Source organism: Rhinopithecus roxellana, chromosome 10 (genome assembly GCF_007565055.1).
Source record: "Rhinopithecus roxellana isolate Shanxi Qingling chromosome 10, ASM756505v1, whole genome shotgun sequence".
Lineage (NCBI taxonomy): Eukaryota > Metazoa > Chordata > Mammalia > Primates > Cercopithecidae > Rhinopithecus > Rhinopithecus roxellana.
Genome location: NC_044558.1, coordinates 63,248,981 through 63,266,969, shown reverse-complemented (window position 1 = coordinate 63,266,969; position 17,989 = coordinate 63,248,981). Strand labels below are relative to the sequence as shown.

At 57.4% G+C, this 17,989-nt stretch overlaps 1 protein-coding gene across 2 annotated transcripts in view; it reads right to left on the bottom strand.

Annotated features, from left to right (window-relative positions):
• Positions 1 to 933: 933 nt before the first annotated feature.
• The window catches only part of COL2A1 (collagen type II alpha 1 chain), a 31,672-nt gene continuing 14,616 nt past the window's right edge, over positions 934 to 17,989 (bottom strand). For both annotated transcript variants that reach the window (XM_010354154.2, XM_010354155.2), the window contains 38 exons: positions 17,558 to 17,602; positions 17,022 to 17,075; positions 15,415 to 15,513; positions 15,074 to 15,118; positions 14,883 to 14,981; positions 14,640 to 14,693; positions 14,137 to 14,244; positions 13,712 to 13,765; positions 13,528 to 13,626; positions 13,323 to 13,376; positions 12,785 to 12,883; positions 12,340 to 12,393; positions 11,882 to 11,935; positions 11,473 to 11,526; positions 11,175 to 11,228; positions 10,883 to 10,927; positions 10,638 to 10,736; positions 10,283 to 10,390; positions 9,887 to 9,940; positions 9,557 to 9,610; positions 9,132 to 9,185; positions 8,704 to 8,757; positions 8,341 to 8,448; positions 7,783 to 7,836; positions 7,287 to 7,340; positions 6,588 to 6,749; positions 6,280 to 6,387; positions 5,999 to 6,106; positions 5,589 to 5,642; positions 5,311 to 5,418; positions 5,076 to 5,129; positions 4,786 to 4,893; positions 4,488 to 4,541; positions 3,929 to 4,036; positions 3,282 to 3,570; positions 2,640 to 2,827; positions 2,054 to 2,296; positions 934 to 1,519 (listed from right to left, as the gene is read on the bottom strand). In XM_010354154.2, the coding sequence (XP_010352456.1) occupies positions 1,373 to 1,519; positions 2,054 to 2,296; positions 2,640 to 2,827; positions 3,282 to 3,570; positions 3,929 to 4,036; positions 4,488 to 4,541; positions 4,786 to 4,893; positions 5,076 to 5,129; positions 5,311 to 5,418; positions 5,589 to 5,642; positions 5,999 to 6,106; positions 6,280 to 6,387; positions 6,588 to 6,749; positions 7,287 to 7,340; positions 7,783 to 7,836; positions 8,341 to 8,448; positions 8,704 to 8,757; positions 9,132 to 9,185; positions 9,557 to 9,610; positions 9,887 to 9,940; positions 10,283 to 10,390; positions 10,638 to 10,736; positions 10,883 to 10,927; positions 11,175 to 11,228; positions 11,473 to 11,526; positions 11,882 to 11,935; positions 12,340 to 12,393; positions 12,785 to 12,883; positions 13,323 to 13,376; positions 13,528 to 13,626; positions 13,712 to 13,765; positions 14,137 to 14,244; positions 14,640 to 14,693; positions 14,883 to 14,981; positions 15,074 to 15,118; positions 15,415 to 15,513; positions 17,022 to 17,075; positions 17,558 to 17,602 (3,441 nt within the window). In that variant the 3' untranslated portion in view covers positions 934 to 1,372. The remainder of the gene's footprint in view (positions 1,520 to 2,053; positions 2,297 to 2,639; positions 2,828 to 3,281; positions 3,571 to 3,928; positions 4,037 to 4,487; positions 4,542 to 4,785; positions 4,894 to 5,075; positions 5,130 to 5,310; positions 5,419 to 5,588; positions 5,643 to 5,998; positions 6,107 to 6,279; positions 6,388 to 6,587; positions 6,750 to 7,286; positions 7,341 to 7,782; positions 7,837 to 8,340; positions 8,449 to 8,703; positions 8,758 to 9,131; positions 9,186 to 9,556; positions 9,611 to 9,886; positions 9,941 to 10,282; positions 10,391 to 10,637; positions 10,737 to 10,882; positions 10,928 to 11,174; positions 11,229 to 11,472; positions 11,527 to 11,881; positions 11,936 to 12,339; positions 12,394 to 12,784; positions 12,884 to 13,322; positions 13,377 to 13,527; positions 13,627 to 13,711; positions 13,766 to 14,136; positions 14,245 to 14,639; positions 14,694 to 14,882; positions 14,982 to 15,073; positions 15,119 to 15,414; positions 15,514 to 17,021; positions 17,076 to 17,557; positions 17,603 to 17,989) is intronic.

Genomic DNA, 17,989 nt, shown 5'->3' with positions numbered 1-17,989 from the left:
AGTATCTTATTTATTTTTACTATTTAATAGAAAAGCTGTCAACCTTAACGTGGAGGAAGCAGGGGCAGGGATGGGAGAAGGGGACAGAGAAAGGGGTAGCGCTCTGTTTTATCAGCTGTGCCAAATATCTGGAAATTTACTTCACAAAATACTACTGCCCTCTGGTTGATTTGGAGTCCCTTGCCCACTTCACGCATTCCCGTCACTGTGGCCCTCTACTGGAGAAGGGGACAACTTGCTAATCGTTGCCACTTGTCCAGGTTATTGAAAGGCAAGGGACACCCAAGAGTAGGAAGAAATGGGAAGCAGTCCATTTAAGCCTGGTTTCAGAGTACATGGAAACTTTTAAGTGCAGGCCCAGGGAGTGAAGAATGGGGGCTAGAGGGGTGGGGACACGAAAGAGGAATATGGGTGGGGCAGGTCACATTTCCACCTCTCCTTGACCTACAACCAAACGTCTTATAGGGGGACATAAATAGATCACTCAGATTGATTGTGTGCACTTAACCATGGGCCCCTGCAGGATTAACTCCCCTATCTTCTCCCTTTCTCGAGGGAGTATCTCCCACGTCTCCGATCCAGCAGGATGCAGCCCACATGTGGTCTTACACCCTAAGCTGGCAGGGCACTAATGTGTCATAGAGCTGTGTTCAGTGTTTCCCTTCAAGAGCAATGCCATCCCTCTGGCATACCTCTCTTCCCAAATTTTGGTCTCTGGTCCTGTTCAACAATGGGTTCCACATAGTGCCAAGGTTTACCAGAGAGGCAAGTTCATGTTTGTGTGAGGCTGCTAACCTCAGCAGTGTGGCTTCAGTGTCCTTACTCTAGGTTGAAAAATCAACAGAAGAAGTCCTTAGGACTGCTATTTGGGCATGCCTACAGAATGGAGGATTAATGGAAAAGAAGCTAAAGAACAAACCACAAGTCAATAGGTACTTTCCAATAATCTTTTCATTTTTAATATCAATTGATGTTTTAAAAAATACAGAGGTGTTTGACACAGAATAGCACCATTGTGTAGGACACACACAGTTCCTGCGCCCGGCACCTGAAGGGGGGTCTTCTGGCCTGGGCTGGGGGCAGTCACTCAGGGGGCATTTGACTCACACCAGTTAGTTTCCTGCCTCTGCCTTGACCCGAAGGTCTTACAGGAAGACAATAAATAAATAGAACACCGAGATTTTATTTTGCAGTCTGCCCAGTTCAGGTCTCTCAGAAAGAGAGGGGAGAAAGTCCGAACTGTGAGAGGGTGGGATGAATGGACGTCAGGTCAGGTCAGCCATTCAGTGCAGAGTCCTAGAGTGACTGGGATTGGAAAGTACTTGGGTCCTTTGGGTTTGCAACGGATTGTGTTGTTTCTGGGTTCAGGTTTTTACAAGAAGCAGACTGGCCCTATGTCCACACCGAATTCCTGCTCAGGCCCTCCTATGTCCATGGGTGCAATGTCAATGATGGGGAGGCGTGAGGTCTTCTGTGACCGGTACTCGATGACAGTCTTGCCCCACTTACCGGTGTGTTTCTAGGGGAGAAAAAAGGAGGAGGCTCTGTTCAGTAGATGCCTTGCTACCCAGTTCCAGCTGCCCAGGAGCCCAAAACTGAACAAACTGGCGAGCATCAGAGCCTACAAGGTTGAACCACACTGAGGGGGTTCCTGAGACCTCTTCTTGGCTTGCCAAAGGCCTCTCCACTTCAACTCCTATCCTTAGCAGCAGGGCCCTCCTCCACTCTGCCCTTCCCATCCTTCCCCACTCCCTACAGTGAGCTCCCAACCTGTGACCTCTTCTTCACCCTGTACACATTGTGAGAACACTTCTATAACAATCACTGGGTTCCAGGTAGAGTTTTATTCCCCTGAGTCAGGGGAATGGAGAAGATGAATGATATGTGCCTCTCCCCCACCTGTCACTCAGCCTATCTTCTCTACATGACCCTCAAACTCATGCCTCTTACGATCCTGTCACTTTAGGACCTGACAGCTGCTGCGGGCCAACCCTCAGCCCTGCTCCAGGCAGCTCAGGCACAGGCAGCTCTTCTCTCTGGCAGCCCCACTCACCGTGCAGTCATCCTTCAGGGCAGTGTACGTGAATCTGCTATTGCCCTCTGCCCGGATCTCGACGTCGTTGGAGCCCTGGATGAGCAGGGCCTTCTTGAGGTTGCCAGCTGCTTCGTCCAGGTAGGCAATGCTATTCTTGCAGTGGTAGGTGATGTTTTGGGAGCCTTCCGTGGATAGCAGGCGTAGGAAGGTCATCTGGACGTTGGCAGTGTTGGGAGCCAGGTTGTCATCTCCATAGCTGAACTGTTGGGGCAGACAGCAGCAGTGTGAGGCCTGGGAGCTGGCATTCAATGGGACCAGGGACTGTAGGGGCTGCCAAGAGTTCATGGTTCAAGGACCTCAAGGGTGCTGGGGCAGCAGGGAGCCAGTTGGATATTTTTGCTTCCAGGAGTGGAGCAAGCTCAGAGGACCTCTTTTCCCACCTCCACGTGGGAAAAAAATACTCTTCCTCCTCTTTCCCTCCTCTCAAGCCCAACAGAAAACTGGAGGAAAATATGGGGAAGGTGCTAAAAGCTTCCGGAGAGAAATAAAAGAAAGAGTGTGAGGAGCCATCTCTGCTCATCATCTAGGGCACCCAGGTACTCACGTGGAAGCCACCATTGATGGTTTCTCCAAACCAGATATGTTTCTTCTCCTTGCTCTTGCTGCTCCACCAATTCTTCTTGGGAACGTTTGCTGGGTTGGGGTAGACGCAAGTCTCACCAGTCTCCATGTTGCAGAAAACCTTCATGGCGTCCAAGGTGCAGCCTTGGTTGGGGTCAATCCAGTAGTCTCCTGCAGGGGAAAGAGGCAGCACCCATGGGGGCTCAGACAGGCACAGACACAAAAGCTTGAGAGGGCCAGGCCTGACTGAAAGGGACAGAAAGGCCTACAGGGACAAGGGATGAAGTTCAATGTGGCCTGAAAGGAGGGGAACCTGGAAGGATGCAGGGGCAGGGAGATCTGCATGAGCTAAGTCCAGCTCTAAGGAAGGACACATGCAAAGAGGGCAGGAGCAGTGCCCAGCTGGTGGATGGAGTCCACCCTGAGGTCACCTTCGTCAAGTAGCCATGGCAGGACAGGTGCCAGGGCTGCAGCTTCTCTGCTGTGAAATGAGAGAGGAACCCTCTGGCAGAAACTTCCAGGCCCAGCTCTGCCCTGTAGTAGGGGGCATCTCCTCCCTTGCTGCTGTGCCTAAGGGCTGACTCCCTGCTTCCCCGGAGCGGGGGATCCTGTCCTCCAAGCTTACCACTCTTCCACTCAGGATGGCAGAGTTTCAGGTCTCTGCAGGTGCGTGCAGGGTTCTTGCGGGAGCCCTCGGGGCTGCGGATGCTCTCAATCTGATTGTTGAGGGACTTGAGTGTGGCATCCACCTCGGCATCATGCTGTCTCAGGCCACCGGCTGCCTGGTCAGCCCGCATGTACTGCAGGGGGTCGGGGCCCTTCTCTCTCTGGCCTAGGCCAGCAAAGGCGGACATGTCGATGCCAGGGCCAGGGGGACCTGGAGGACCAGGGGGTCCAGGATTTCCAGGAGGACCCTGCAGCAGGAAACAGAGAGATCAGCCAGGATCGTGGGAAAGTGCCCCTCCATGTCCATCCCCATTTGCTAGAATGTACTAGAGTATCCCTCTTCCCGGTCCCATGAGTGGGGCAGAGGTGTAGCAGGCCAGGACCAAGGAAACCACAGCACCATGCCTATTTCTTCCTTAACCCTTCTCTTCAGTTTCCCAGCACTGATCATGGGCCCTGCGAACCTCTGAGGAGGCCTCAGGATAAAGGGTGCCATCACTGTTAACTGCAGGTTGATGCCCTAAAAGAGGCCCTGAGGAAAAAGGAGCTCAAGCCTCCCGGATGCTGGAGACACCTTGACAGCAGGGAAGGAGTCAGGACACTTACAGCAGGGCCGGTTTCGCCTGATCGTCCACGGGGACCAGGAGGCCCAATGGGGCCAGGGATTCCATTAGCACCATCTTTGCCAGAGGGACCGACAGGGCCAGGAGGACCCTGCAAGAGAGAGCGGTCGTGAGGAAAGAGTGGTCACCACAGGGAAGGCTGGGGAGTCGCCGGGGCTGGGTAGGTGGCTGTCCTGATAGCACCAGCCACTCCACCCCCAGTTCTTCACATGCTCAGTCATGGAAGTCTAAGGTGGTCTCTATTTAGCCAAGAACCAGCAGGATAGCCCCATGGCCTGCCTACCCTCCTAAGCTCCTCTTTGTAAAATGCTGTTACCAGAGGTCTGTCTGGCAGCGAGAGCTGCTTCGTGTTTGTCTTACAGCCACTGTGGCCTCAAGTGCTTTTCTGGCCATAGGCACATGAGCCAGTCCTGCCCCCACTGCTGAGTGAGGACCCCTGAGCCCACAGCTTCCCCAGAAGCAGCAGCATTTCCCTCCTCATGAGAACACAGGCCCGCACCCTCTGAAGGGCCCCCTCCATCTTCCAACTCCAAGTCACTTACTCTAGGGCCAGAAGGACCAGCAGGACCAGAAGCACCTTGGTCTCCAGAAGGACCCTGTGTAGAAGGAAGAGGCAAAAAACCGCGGTCAGCACAGACATATCTATCTATATCCTGGGAGCTGGGGGAGCAGCTTTATGTCCCAGCCGCATTCCTTTTCCACTTCCTCCTCCCTCCAGCCCTGAGGAAGTCCTAGAAACTGCTTAGGGTGATCCCAAGCTGTCCTGGCAGCACAGGGAGCTCAAGTGGGCTCTGAGTGGCAGGAGGCCTCAGGAAGTCCCACGCAGGCAGTGACACTCACAGGAGGGCCGGGCAGACCCTGCAGACCAGTGAAGCCACGGTGTCCCTTCAGGCCTCTCTCGCCAGGCTCTCCAGCCTCTCCTTTGTCACCTCGGGGGCCTTGAGGACCCTGGGAACAAGATAGACACAGATTGAGTCAGGTCAGGGCCAGGACAGGAGCCCCCTCCTGTCCCACCCAAGCTGAGGAATCCCTGGAACCACAGGGCTGGAGGCCCGGGAACCACCTGGAGGCCGGTTGCCCTCGAGGCCTACCCCTGGTGGGGACTCAGTGCAGGACACTTGGATATTCACCTGGATTCCCCGGGCTCCAGCTGGTCCTGAGGGTCCCATGGGGCCTTGTGCACCCTGAGGAGAGAGTGAGTGCAGCGTCAGAGAAAAGCCAAGACAGGTGAGGGCCTCCTCTGCATCTGCCCCCGGCTGGGCACTGAGGCCAATACTCTGTAGTCCAGAGACTGCCTAAACCCAGGGACTGCCTCAGCCCCACCGCTCAGGGGAAGGCAGCTTTTACTGAATTCAGGATACTTACAGCTTCTCCTCTGTCTCCCTGCTTGCCAGTTGGACCAGCGGGGCCAGGAGAGCCAGGGGGCCCAGGGGATCCAGGAGCTCCCACAGCACCAGTCTCACCACGATCACCCTGTCAGGAGAGAGGTCTCAGGCTCAGAGAAGAATGTTCCAGAAGAGACAGGAACAGAAGGTCCTTCTAGGCTGAGATGAGACTGGTTCCAACCAGCCACCCCCGACTAACCTGTCAGGCCCGAGGCAATGTCCTCCCCATCCCACTGCACACACAGACACCAGACACACCTTGACTCCAGCTGCGCCATCTCTGCCAGGGGGGCCATCAGCGCCGGGGCTTCCCTGGACAAAGAGAAACAAGAATGCATTTAGAGCTGCTTCCTGCCCATCTCCACCTCTGCTCCCCCAGCCCCCCTCAGAAGCCCAGGCCTCTCCTCTTCTGCCTAACTCACTCACACTTTGAAGCCAAAGCTTCCTCACTGAGTTTTCCTCCTCCTTCTGGAAGCAGCTCTTGGTCTCTATGCCCGTCTCTCTCCCCCACAACCTTCCCATTGCACCTAGGCTCTCAGGCCTGTCAGCTGACGCTGCCACCTGCTTCTCCAGCGCCCTGCCTGGGACTTGCTCTGGCTGGCCCAGCACAGAGACTCACAGGGCCCCTCTCCCCAATCAGGGCCACCCCAGGGGGTCCCACTGCTCACCTCTCGTCCAGGTTCACCTGCGGGACCAGTCAGGCCAGGAGGACCCACGGGGCCAGGAGGACCTCTGTCTCCAGATGCTCCAGGAGCGCCCTGCTTGCCAGGCTCACCCTGGAGGGACAGAGACAAGGACGATGAGTGCACATGGTAAGCACCCCTGCCCAGGGCCCACTGACCCTTCAGGGAGAGGGCAGACAAGGGACAGTCCTGAGGGTGCTGAGGGAGGCAGAAGGCTTGGCAGGCAGGGCCCAGCTTGGATGGAGGGAGGGACACCCCACACTCACCGATGGGCCAGGCAAGCCTGGGAATCCTCTCTCACCACGCTGCCCAGGCAGACCGACGATGCCTCTCTGACCCGCCAGACCCTGGGGACCTGGTGGACCATCGGCACCCTGAGAGAGGAGAGGCGGGAGATGAGAACTGACAGAGTAGCCCAGCCTCTTCCGCCTTCTCAGCATAGCTCTGTCTGTGCAGCCCCGCTCCCTGGCATCCTCATGGCCCCTGCTCCCTCCCACCCCATGCTCTGTGAGCTCAGAAGCCACTCACGACCCTGCTCCCGGGGACCTTGGCATGGGCCTGGTGAGGGACTTACAGAGGGACCATCATCTCCAGGCTCTCCCTTCTCGCCAGGGGGTCCAGCAGGACCTTGGAGGCCAGGGTCACCAGCTCGGCCAGGGGGACCGCTGTCTCCTCGAGCACCTTTGGGACCATCTTTTCCAGAAGGACCAGGGGGACCAGGGGGTCCAGGGTTGCCCTAGAAGGAGAAAATGTGGAAAGTGAGGGCTCATCTCACCCTTCCTCATCCAGGCTGCCAAAGTCACTATGGCCTCATCGACAGCAGTTTCCTCTCTGGGGGCTTCTCTACCTCCCCACACTAAGGGCAACTTAACCCCCACCCCAATCTACCTCTGCAACCTTCTCACCATGTAAGACAGCTCTGGGAAGCCAGCTCTGGCTTCTCCAGCCCCTGCTCACTTTGCTTTCTCCCATCTACTTGGAATCCCTCCTTCCTCCTCCCTTTATCCTCAATCCCTCTTCCTCAGGAGCTGCTCCACCCCTGCCCCTCTGACCCCTGAGCTTGACCCAGGACATGTGGACTTGCTTTAAAGCACACAGGCAGGTGCACAGAACATGCTGAAGAAACATCTGTCCAGAATGAAGGTAATCATGGCGGCCCTGTCCTACCCACCGAGCTAGCAGGGCAGTCACCTGGAGCTCTCCAGACCCTGTTGGGTGCTGGGCCAGGCTATTCCATGCCGCCTGCGCTTCTCATGCCAGGAGAATCACTTACATTGGAGCCTGGGGGTCCAACGCGGCCAGCAGCTCCAGGGAATCCGGTGGCTCCCTGTGTGGGGAGAGGAGAGTCCCTGAGAACCTCAAGCCCTCAGGAGGTTTGAGATTCAAATGGGCAGGGGGTGTGGTCTCAGAGCCTGGTGTGGAAAGGGTGAGGGGCTGCAAAGCAGCAAGGGGGAGCCAGGGAGGGAGAAAGGGCCCCCGGGTCTGGCCATAGAAGCAGGCACAGGCTGTTCCCCTGCCTCGGACTTCGGCAGTCAGCACTTCAGGGAGCTGACCGAGGGGCAAGCCTCAAGCTGGGGAATCCGGGACCACTGTGTGCTCAGCCCACAGGCGCCCTCTCTCCCACCTGGCTGTGGGTGGCCTTAGGCTAGGGGCCAACGCAGGGCTGGGTAAAGAGTGGGGGGCATCCCAGAACACCCCCCGCCATGGGAGCCTCTGGGACCAGGCCCTCTTTGTGAGGTGCAGGGTGGGTTGTGAGAGGCCTCACTCACAGGGGGCCCTTGGGCACCTCGGGCTCCTTTAGGACCAGTCACTCCAGTAGGACCCTGGGAAGGAAAGAGGGAGACAGTGAGGCCCAGTACCCGGGGAAGTCGGTGGGCTTCTGTCTGAGCCCCAACAATGGACCCTTGAGGTTTTCAAAGAGGCAGCTTTCTTGGCACTAAAAACCCAGCCTGAAGGGGCTGCCCCAGGCAAGCCTGTCCTCTCTGCCGCAGGAGACTTGCGTTCTAGTAGAAGCCCGTCAGGCAACCATGGAACTGGTCTGGGGTCTGGCCTCCCGGGAAGCTCTTCCTGCCACCGCTCCCTTCTCTCCAGGAGACCAGCAGCTTGGTTATGGCTGTCGGTGGCCAACCTGTACTCTGTCAGTCCCTCCACCCCACCCACACAGCCCACATGCCACATGGGGACTATGAAAGCTCCTTCTACCTACATGGGGGTGTTCCCAGGCCTGTGAACCATCCTCTGTGTGCAGCCTGCTGGGGCCTCCCCATCTGTACCCCAGGAGCCCTTCCTTGAGGGAACAATTCTTGGGGGAGTGCAGTGTTACCCACCTGAGGCCCAGGCGCTCCAGAGGGGCCCTGAGGACCAGGGGCACCAGCGTCGCCTTTCTGGCCGGCCTCTCCTTGCTCACCCTTGGCCCCAGGCTGGCCATCAGCACCCTATAATGGGAGGGAGGAGGCGGGCGAGTGAGGGGCAGGCCAAAGCCCTGGAGCTCTTCCAGAAGAGCAGGAGACTCTGAGTATCTGCATGTGTGTCCACCCTGGCCTGGACATGATGGTTCTCTTGGTATGGAGGCGGCAAAGGAAAGGAGAGGAGCGTCCATTTCCCTCCCCAACAAGCTCTGATGCCTGAGGGTGCTGGATGTGGAGCTGGCCTGAGTGGAGGGAGCCAGGCGGATGGAGAGAGATACTTACGGGAGGCCCAGCAAATCCTGCTGGTCCGGGGGGCCCAGTCTCTCCACGTTCACCCTGTGAGAGAAGGGGGCGTGGCGAGAGGTCAGGCCCCGCTGCCTGACCTGCTTCTTCTCCCCTCCGAGAGCCCTTTGGGCCCTGCCCAGCCTCCTGTTCCCCAGACACCGGCATCTGAAAGCAGCCTTAGTCCTGAATACAGGCTGAGGCTCTGTTAACCCAAAAGCCCTCAACCTGAGCACATCATGGGAGTGATGTGCCTTCCCCCTTCCCTTCCCATCTCTCCTCCCTCCCTAGACCCAGCGGGCAGGGAGGGAGCCAGTGCCTGGCAGCACACAGGGCCACCACGCAGCATGAGGGCCCACGCAGGCTCCCTGGCTCTCTGGCTCCTGGGGGCTGAGGGCAGAGCCAGGCTCAGAGGGGCAGACACTCACCGGAGCGCCACGAGCACCAGCACTTCCTGCAGGACCAGGAGGTCCAACTTCTCCCTAAGGGCAGGGAGAGGAGGAAGAACCAGGGGTGAGAAGGTGGGGAGTCAGAGTGGGAGAGGGCAAAGTGCATTTGGGGGGCCTTGCTCGTGGGGAGGGGGCTCCAGGTCCCCCGGCACAGCCTGTGTTACTGTGCAGCCCACACGCGCACCTTCTCGGCCTCTGCTGAATGCACTTTTACCCCCAGCCCAGCTGTCCCATCTGACAGGGAACACTTCACTTCTGAGAGGACCCCCTCTTCACCCCTCACAGCCCCGGCGAGCAGGAAGGTGACTGGTGAGTGAGGACAAGACAGAACAGCCTTTGGCAGGAGATAAGAAGGAGGCATGACAGGGAGGCAAGGCGTGGAGAGGCAAGGAGCCAGGACTCACCTTCTCGCCATTAGCACCAGCCGGGCCAGGAGGGCCAATGGGACCTGTCAGGCCCTGTGGGGAGAGCAGGTAGAGGTAAGGGAGACAGGCTGAGCCAGCCGAGCACATGGGACTCCACACCAAGAGGACCTTGGTGTGCCCTCCCACCGCCTCCAGAGCTCCCACTTACCCTCTGGCCCCAGTTTAACAGAGAAGTCCCTGCAGTTGCCCAGCCCCCACAGAACAGGACCAGGGACCCCACTGGCAGACTGCCCAGCCCCCTTCCCATCTCTCCTGGGTGCGGGGCTGGGATCCTAATGCCCAGCAGTCCGGCAACCCGCATTCACTTACTCGTCCACCATCCTTTCCAGGGGCTCCCTCAGGGCCTTTCTCACCAACATCACCCTGGGGAAAGAGAAAACCAGCCACCTCAGCCGGGCACCCCAGGACCCCTGTGGCTGGCTCAGTCCCACCGAGGCTGGGGTGCTAGGGAGAGCCCAGTCCCTGCCCAAGAGGGATTTGCTGTGGTCTCAGGGTGGGTCAGGAGCAGCAGGGGCAAGATGAAGGAACAGGGGGAGAGGATGTCACTAAAAGGCAGGGAGCTTTGGAAAGGAGTCTTTAAGCTCCTCAAGAAGGGCTAACAGAAACCCTCATCACCAGGTGCCATGAGGGAATGGAAGCGATCACAAGGGGCAGGAATGTGGCAAAGCCACATTTTTGGTGAGAGGCCGTAACCCCAGTACTTACCCTGTCACCCTTGGGCCCAGCGATACCAGCTGCTCCCCTCTCGCCAGGCATTCCCTGAAGACCTGGAGGGCCCTGAGCCCCAGGGGGGCCTGCTGGGCCAGATGCACCCTGGAAGGGAGGTAAGAGGGAGTCTGTAGTGGACAGCACCTCCCCTTGAACCCCTGTTCGTGGAGTCTGGGTAACCAGGGCCCCAAACCCCTCTTCCTTCCCTTCCTCCCGTGTATACCTCCTTTCCAGCTCCATCTTCCGCCCCCCACTTCTATTCTTCCTTCCTCCTGAGCCTGCTCCCCTTCTCCCTGCTCAGTGGGACTCCCAGGCTGCTGAGAAGACCCCTACAGGACACAGCCTCACTTACTTTGGGACCATCAGTGCCAGGAGTGCCGGGGAGGCCACGGGCACCTTGGAGGCCCTGGGAACCGGGAGAGCCACGTTCACCTGGGAAACCTCGTTCACCCTGCAGCAGAGACACCAAGAAGTGATCAACCAAGAGCAATGGGGGAGAAGGCCCAGGGAGAAGCAGGGAGGTGGGGAAAGGAGCAGGAGCCTAGAACCCAGGGCAGGCCCAAGAAGGCCGCCTGCAGTGGCCAACAGGACACTCACCCTGGGACCCACGAGGCCAGGGGCTCCAGCTTCACCGGGAACACCCTGGAGAATAAAGAAAGATGTGTGAGAGTGAAGTCTTCATGTCACAGACCCCTGAACAGTCCTCCACGGCGGGGCTGAACATCACTCCTCCCATTGGGGACTGTGTCATCTGTGGAGGCTGGGATGTGGGTCCAGGACATTCCCAGGCCTCACAGGGCTCCTCATGCCCTCTTGCCCTTGCCTCCCAGGCATCAGAAACGACCTTCCCATCTAAACAGGTTGCAGGTCCAAAGAGCCCCATACTCACCTGGTCACCTGGTTTTCCACCTTCACCTGGCGGACCAGGAGGGCCAGGAAGTCCCTAGAAGCCAAAGTGACAAGCATTATCAAAGGAGTGAGTTTGCTGCCCTGGCCCCCAGGGAGGCACAGTATATGGTAGACCCAAAGGAAGGAGGCAACAGCAATGAGAGCCAGGGGTGCAGGGAAAGTTCAATGCTTGGCACCCTGCAAGAGGCATGGGCCCTCCAGTGATGGTGCCTGCTGCTGTCCCAGGACACCCTTGATATGGCAAAGAACTGGACAGAGAGCCTGGTCCAGCCACCTACCTGGAACCCAGATGGCCCAGGAGCACCCTGCTCGCCTCGTTCACCAGCAGGTCCCTGCAGAGGAAAAGAAAAGGTGAGCTGAGCCAGTGTTCCAGAGACCCTGAGAGCCACAGCTAGTAGGGCCCAGGGGAGGTCAGCAGGGTGGGCAGGACAGGCGTCTTCCTGCGCTGCTCAGACAGTACGTGCATGCCTCGCTGCACTCCCATTAGCCACCCACACTCCTCTCCACCAACGTGGGTCCACACAGCCTCCTGGGACACCTTGCCTCAGCTCAGAGTGAGTCTGGTGTACCAGCTTAGCCCACATCCACATCTGTCAGCTCCATTATTGGATGGATCTGTGGTCTCCCACCCCACCCCTCCCAGCCCCTGCCCCCAGGGTCACCTGGGGAGGCTAGGAAGGTACTTACAGCAGGGCCAGGGGGTCCTGCAGCACCTGTCTCACCATCTTTGCCAGGAAGACCCTAGAGGAAAGAGAAAAAGACAATGTAATGATACGTTATTTTTCCCTCTTGAAGTCCCCCTAGGACTGGGCAAAGGTACTTCTGGCCCACAGTTTCCAGACCTCCACAATACCCCAGCTGAACCCCATTTCCACACCTTTCCCTCCCTTCCTTCCCAGGCCCCATCTTTTCTTAGCTGTTTTCAGCATGGAAGCCTTCCCCAGCTCCCTGGCCTGCTGACCAATGGCAACCAGAAGTCTCCCTGTGTAGACACCCAAAGGGCCCAGCCAACATAGGGCTCAGCCACAGGGATCAACACTCAATACAAGAGGTCCCAGGACCATGCCACGGGGATGCCATTTCCCTGTCCTCCCTGCAAATGCCCAGCCAACACCAAACCATGGGCAGTGGGGAAGGATACTTACTCTCAGACCAGGAGCACCAGGCAGTCCCTTCTCACCAGCTTTGCCAGGCTCGCCCTAGAGGAAAGAGAGAGCAGGGCCGTGGGGCAGATGATTTGGTAGGGAGTTAGGGGCAGAGCAGGCTGCAGGAACTGAGGCTTGGGGCCACATCCTGATGGACAGCCGAGATAAAGCAAATTACCAGCCCTTCTGTTCAGGGGCCATAATGGTAGCCAGCCTGCTGGGCACTGCCACATGGAACAATGTATGGCTGCAATGCCCTGACGCTCTCTGGGGCTGTGGATTTTCCCCAAATCACATGCAGACCCCCACTGCCACCCATGGCACAGGAGCCCCACTCATCACTGTCCCTGGCTAAACTCTACTCAGGACCCAGCCCTTTCCCCAAGAGGTCAGGGAGGTAGGTAGCACCACATGGAAGGAAATGGAAGAACAAATTATTACTTACATTGGCACCTTTGGGGCCAGGGAAACCCATGACACCAGGCTGCCCACGAGCCCCCTGAGGACCTGGAGGTCCAGGACGACCATCTTCACCAGGGGCTCCCTGAAAGAGAGAACACCATTCTCATAACATAGACACTCTGACTACATCCATCCATCTAGCATCCACTAAGGGCCTACATGGTAGACCCAGAACTTGGCACCAGTCACACACGCTCAGTATCTAGGATTGACCACACCACACTCATGGGCCCATCTACAGCAAGACACCACTGAGCTTAGAAAGCTGCCCAAGAAAGTGCACACACAATGTCATCATTCCTCCAAGGATAAGCCCCAAATGCATAATGGAGTGGCATTTTCAGAGCTCACGGCTACTGCACAGGCTACATCTGGCCCCAGTGCCTACCATCTACCCCCTACCGCAATTCTCAAAATTCACAGTACTCCAGGCCTCCCCAACCCAAACTCCATCTCTCTTTTCTCTTGCCTCCCCAGGGAGATCCCCTCACCCTCCAGCAGCCCTCAGAGGATAGACTTACAGAAGGGCCAACTTTGCCTTGAGGACCAGCATCACCAGGGCGGCCAGTGAGACCCTTTGTTCAGGAGAGAGAAGAGGGTGGGGTCAGGAGCCGGCCCCAGGACCTCCCAATCCTGGCAGTGCAGGGCTGGAGGGAGCCAGCCAGGAAGGGCCTGAGGGTCTGCCCAAAGTCTGAAGCCAAGGGCAACAGCGGCTCTGCTACTTACCCGGGCTCCAGGAAGTCCAGGTTCTCCAGGACGGCCAGGGTCACCATTGGCTCCCTTGGGACCAGCAAGACCACTGGGCCCTCGCTCTCCAGGAGCTCCCTACACAAGGGTACACAGGGAGTCAGTGGGATACCATGTGACCAGCGATGCAAAGAAGGACCCCAGCCCCTCTTCTCCCACTCACCTTGGGACCTGCCAGACCATCTTGACCTGGGAAACCGCGGTTGCCAGGAGCACCCTAAAGAGACACAGGGAGGAGAGGCAGTGAATGAGAATGGCCCCTAACCCAGCCAGGCTCCAGCGGGTCCATCCCACTAACCCACCAATCCCAATTTCTGGGGAGCAGTAACTGTGGTCTGCAGGATTCTCAGAGGTTAACTTCTGGAGCCTGTCCCCGCTTCCTGGGAAGGAGTTCAGACTGTTTCATGTCAGCCTGGCAGTGGGGGGCACAACTCAGGGTCAGACTCCCTCTCCCCATGGTGTGGATGGAGAAAGAGGAGGATGACATGCGGAAAAGTCATGGGCCACGACCAGAACACGGACCACAAGGACTCCACTTCCCTCTCGAGATCACAGCCCCCGTGGGATAGAGCCTCCTCATTCACTTACTCTTTCTCCAGGGGGACCGATGGGCCCAACACCACCAGGCTCTCCACGGGCACCTCTCTTGCCTTCTTCACCAGCGGGTCCAGGGGCTCCCTGGGGGCCAGCGGGGCCCTGAGGACCACCAAAAAAGAGAAACAGAGTGAGCCTTCACCTGGCCCTGGAGCAAGCCTCGACTCAGAGTGTGGAGGAAATAGCCTTGGCAACTGTTTCAGGGCGGGGGGCTTGAGGATGAGAGGCCATAAAGGACCAGCCATGGCAGAGCAGAGGGAAACAAGAGGACGTAACTGTTCACACTGGCCAAGCCGAGGATGGGAGCTGAAGCTGTATCTGGGCCTTCTCAGCCCTGTTAAGTCTCCTCCAGGCATAATCTGAAAGGACCCAGACTGGGGGATAGAGCCCCGGAGGAGGTAGGCGGTGGGCCGGTGGGGCAGTGGGGAGGAGGTGAGGAGGCCTGTGACCCATAGAACAGCAGTAGAAAAGACAAGGGCGTGGGGGCAGATACTCACAGGTTCTCCCTTGGGGCCTTGTTCACCTTTGAAGCCAGCAATACCAGGTTCACCCTTGAAAAGAGAGGCAGGTTCTCACACCAGATTCTCTCCAGGGAGCCTGCCCCACCCCAGAACCCCTGTTCACGATGCCCTTGGATGGAGGCCGCTGTGAGGCCAGGGCAGGAGAGCGTGGGAAAGAGGGGTGATGGGGTTTGACTCCAGAGATGTCAATGGGACTTGGGGGTCACTTTGGGCTCTTACCGTCTGACCTTTCGGGCCCAGAGGACCAGTTGCACCTTGAGGGCCAGGAGGTCCCCGTGGCCCAGGGAAGCCAGGAGCACCAGCAATGCCAGGAGCACCCTGTCAGCATGAGCAGAAGGGAGGGGTGTCAGGAGAGGGGAGAGACAGGACCAGGCTCGCTTGGGGGAGCGAAGTCCAGGGGCAACACTCACAGCAGATCCTTTGGCTCCAGGAATTCCATCTGTTCCAGGGTTCCCCTGAGAAAGGAGACATTGTCAAATAAGCAGCAAAGAATGAACCCCAACCCCCTCCAGCCCTCCAGGGTCCAGATCCAGGGACCTGGCATAGGTGCTGTCCATTTCAGGGACATTCCCACCATATGTTTCATGGGGAAGATGGGATAGAAGGGGATACATCTAGAGATGGGGACAGGCATTGGGCCAGAATGAAGGTTTGGTGATTGGAGCCCATGGCCGTCAGAGCAAAGTACAGAATCAAGAATTCCAAGCCCACAGACCCCAGACCCCCCAGGCCAAAGAGAAGCTGCACTTACAGAGGCACCAGCAGGCCCAGGGGACCCAGGAGTACCAGGTTCACCACGAGGACCTTGAGCACCTTCAGGACCACGGGCACCAGTGGGGCCGGCTTCACCCTGGGAAGAGACAGGAAGGATGAAATGAAGAAGAGAGGGGACACAGACCTCTAGTGGGCAGGCAACAGCTCAGGGCCAGCTGCGAGCACAGCCCTGGATTACGCACATGCACCCAAGCCCGTACCTGAACATGCGCGTACACACACAGGTCATGTTGCCATTTCTGTCCCTGCCTGACTGAGCTAATGACTTGATGACTTCCCACACCTGCCTCCTCTACTGCTCACCTCCTCTCTACACAGTAAGCCTCCACGTGCCACAGCACAGCTACGTACTATAGCAATGGACAACCCACGGTTCCATCGACACCATCAGAAAAGCGTGGGCTGCCATCTTGGCACCCTGGGATAATGGATGGACACCGCTCTCTCCTCCCACCTCCTGTTTTTCTATTTTATTGAGGAACTGAGGTCACTTCTAAGTCTCTGAACATCCGGGCTCAGAGCACCACCTCACTCCCGTCTGACTGACAGGTGAAGAGTGACACCCCGGTCCTGGCCCCAGTCTGTTCTCAGTAAGCCAGAAATCCAAGACAAAAGCACATGGGGACTCTGCCCCTCCTTGCTCTCAATGCAGCCCAATTCCCCTTAGGGGGGGCCTCTGGCAAGCCCCCTGCCCCCAAAATGGCTTGTGCTTTTACTTTCATTTTTTCCTAAAAATTACAACCCACTCTAGATGGCAGAGTCCCTGGGGAGGGCTGCCGACCTGGAGAGAGGGCAGAGCCTCCTCAGGTTTCTTCTCAGAACATTCCTGCTTCACTTTGGTAATTATTATTTTCCAAAGGTCAGCCCCCCTCACCTTCCGCTGTCCCTCTTCACAATGAGTCTCCTTTACCCGGCTCCCGGGACCTCAGACACTGTCTGGTTGCCATGGAAACCCCCAGGAGGGGAAAAGCAACCTGATGCCAGTGACACATGGAGGCTCCTTATTCATTCCCAGGGACGTTCACACTGGAATCCCTCCTGGGCTGAGGGGCCTGGCCCTGAACTGGCTGGCCTCCCACTGGCCTCTAGTAATCCTCCAGAGAACTCCATTAACATGGCTTGGAAGAGCCAGGCACCCCAAATGAAGCAGAAACCTGGAGGGCAGCAGAGGCTCCCTGCCTGTGCCCTCTTCCCTGTCCAGTTCCCTCCAGTGCCCGTCAGGGCCCCGAGCTTGCTCAGCTGTTGGATCTCCCCTAGGTTTGCTTCCCTTTGCTGCCACTCCTGGCTTTCTGCCCCTGCCAGGCCTCTGGTGTATCCCCATCTTCTTCTCTGTCCACCTCTCCCCACTCCAAAGTTGTAACTGGATCTCCCACGTTTTATCTTCTGTCTTACTTTCCCTCCAGGCGAGGCTACGAGTGTCTGGCTTTTTGCCCTGCCTAGACGGAGGGGGCAGTGGGTGGGGTGGTGGGGAGCTACTTCTCAGAAGGGAGCAGGTGGTTGTTGAGGGAGCAATGAGCAAGGGTTACAGGGAAAGGACAGCTTCTCAGCACCCAGAAATTCCTGACTGGACAACAGGGCGTGTACCTTGGCTCCAGGAGCACCAGGGAAGCCAGGACCACCAGCAGGACCGACAGGACCCTGGAGAGAGTAGGCAGATGAGAAGAGAGGTGAATGCCAGTTCTGACCTCCAAAGCAAGCCACCCCCACCCCTCACACTCCTTCCCTCCTCTATACTGATTTCACTCCATATCCATTGTGGCTAAAAAGCCTTGGATGAAAATTGTCCCCATTGCCAGCGTCCCCAGGAACTTTTGCCTGGCTTCAGAAGGCAAAGCAAGTTTCTGACTACATCTGTGGTGAGAAGCAGAATCTCTATTGACCTTCCTCCTCTAAAAAGACTGCTGAAAGGATGGCTGAGGAAAATGAGCCCATGCTTCAAAGCTTGTTATCAACACACTCAAGTGATATTTAAAAACTACTTCTCTTTCTTCCTCCTTTCCAGTAGACATCTGAGTGCTGCTGTGGTTGCACCCAATAAACCCTGCAGACTTCACCGGGCTGCTTAATAGGACTTAGAGCACAGCAACAACAATGACCTGCTGAGGATAAAATGAACTTACCGGAGGCCCTGCAGGGCCTGGCTGACCATCGTTGCCTCGGGCACCCTGTAAGCAAGAAGGAAGTGACCATGAGAAGTACCCACAGGCCTTGTCCATCCCTGCTTTTAGCCCACCCTTACAGAAAACGAAGGAGACACTGTGCCTGGGGTGTCCCAGGGCTGAGCATGAGGATGGTGAGGTGTGAGCTTCAGCTTTGGTGTCTGTGTGAGTGGGTGACCAGAGGGTAGTAGTGGGGTTCTTCTAATCCTTTTTTTTTTTTTTTTTTTTTTTTGAGACAAAGTCTGGCTCTGACACCAGGCTGGAGGGCAGTGGTGCGGTCTCGGCTCACTACAACCTCCACCTCCCAAGTTCAAGCGATTCTTCTGCCTCAGCCTCCTGAGTAACTGGGATTACAGGCATGTGTCACCACACCTGGCTAATTTTTTTATTTTT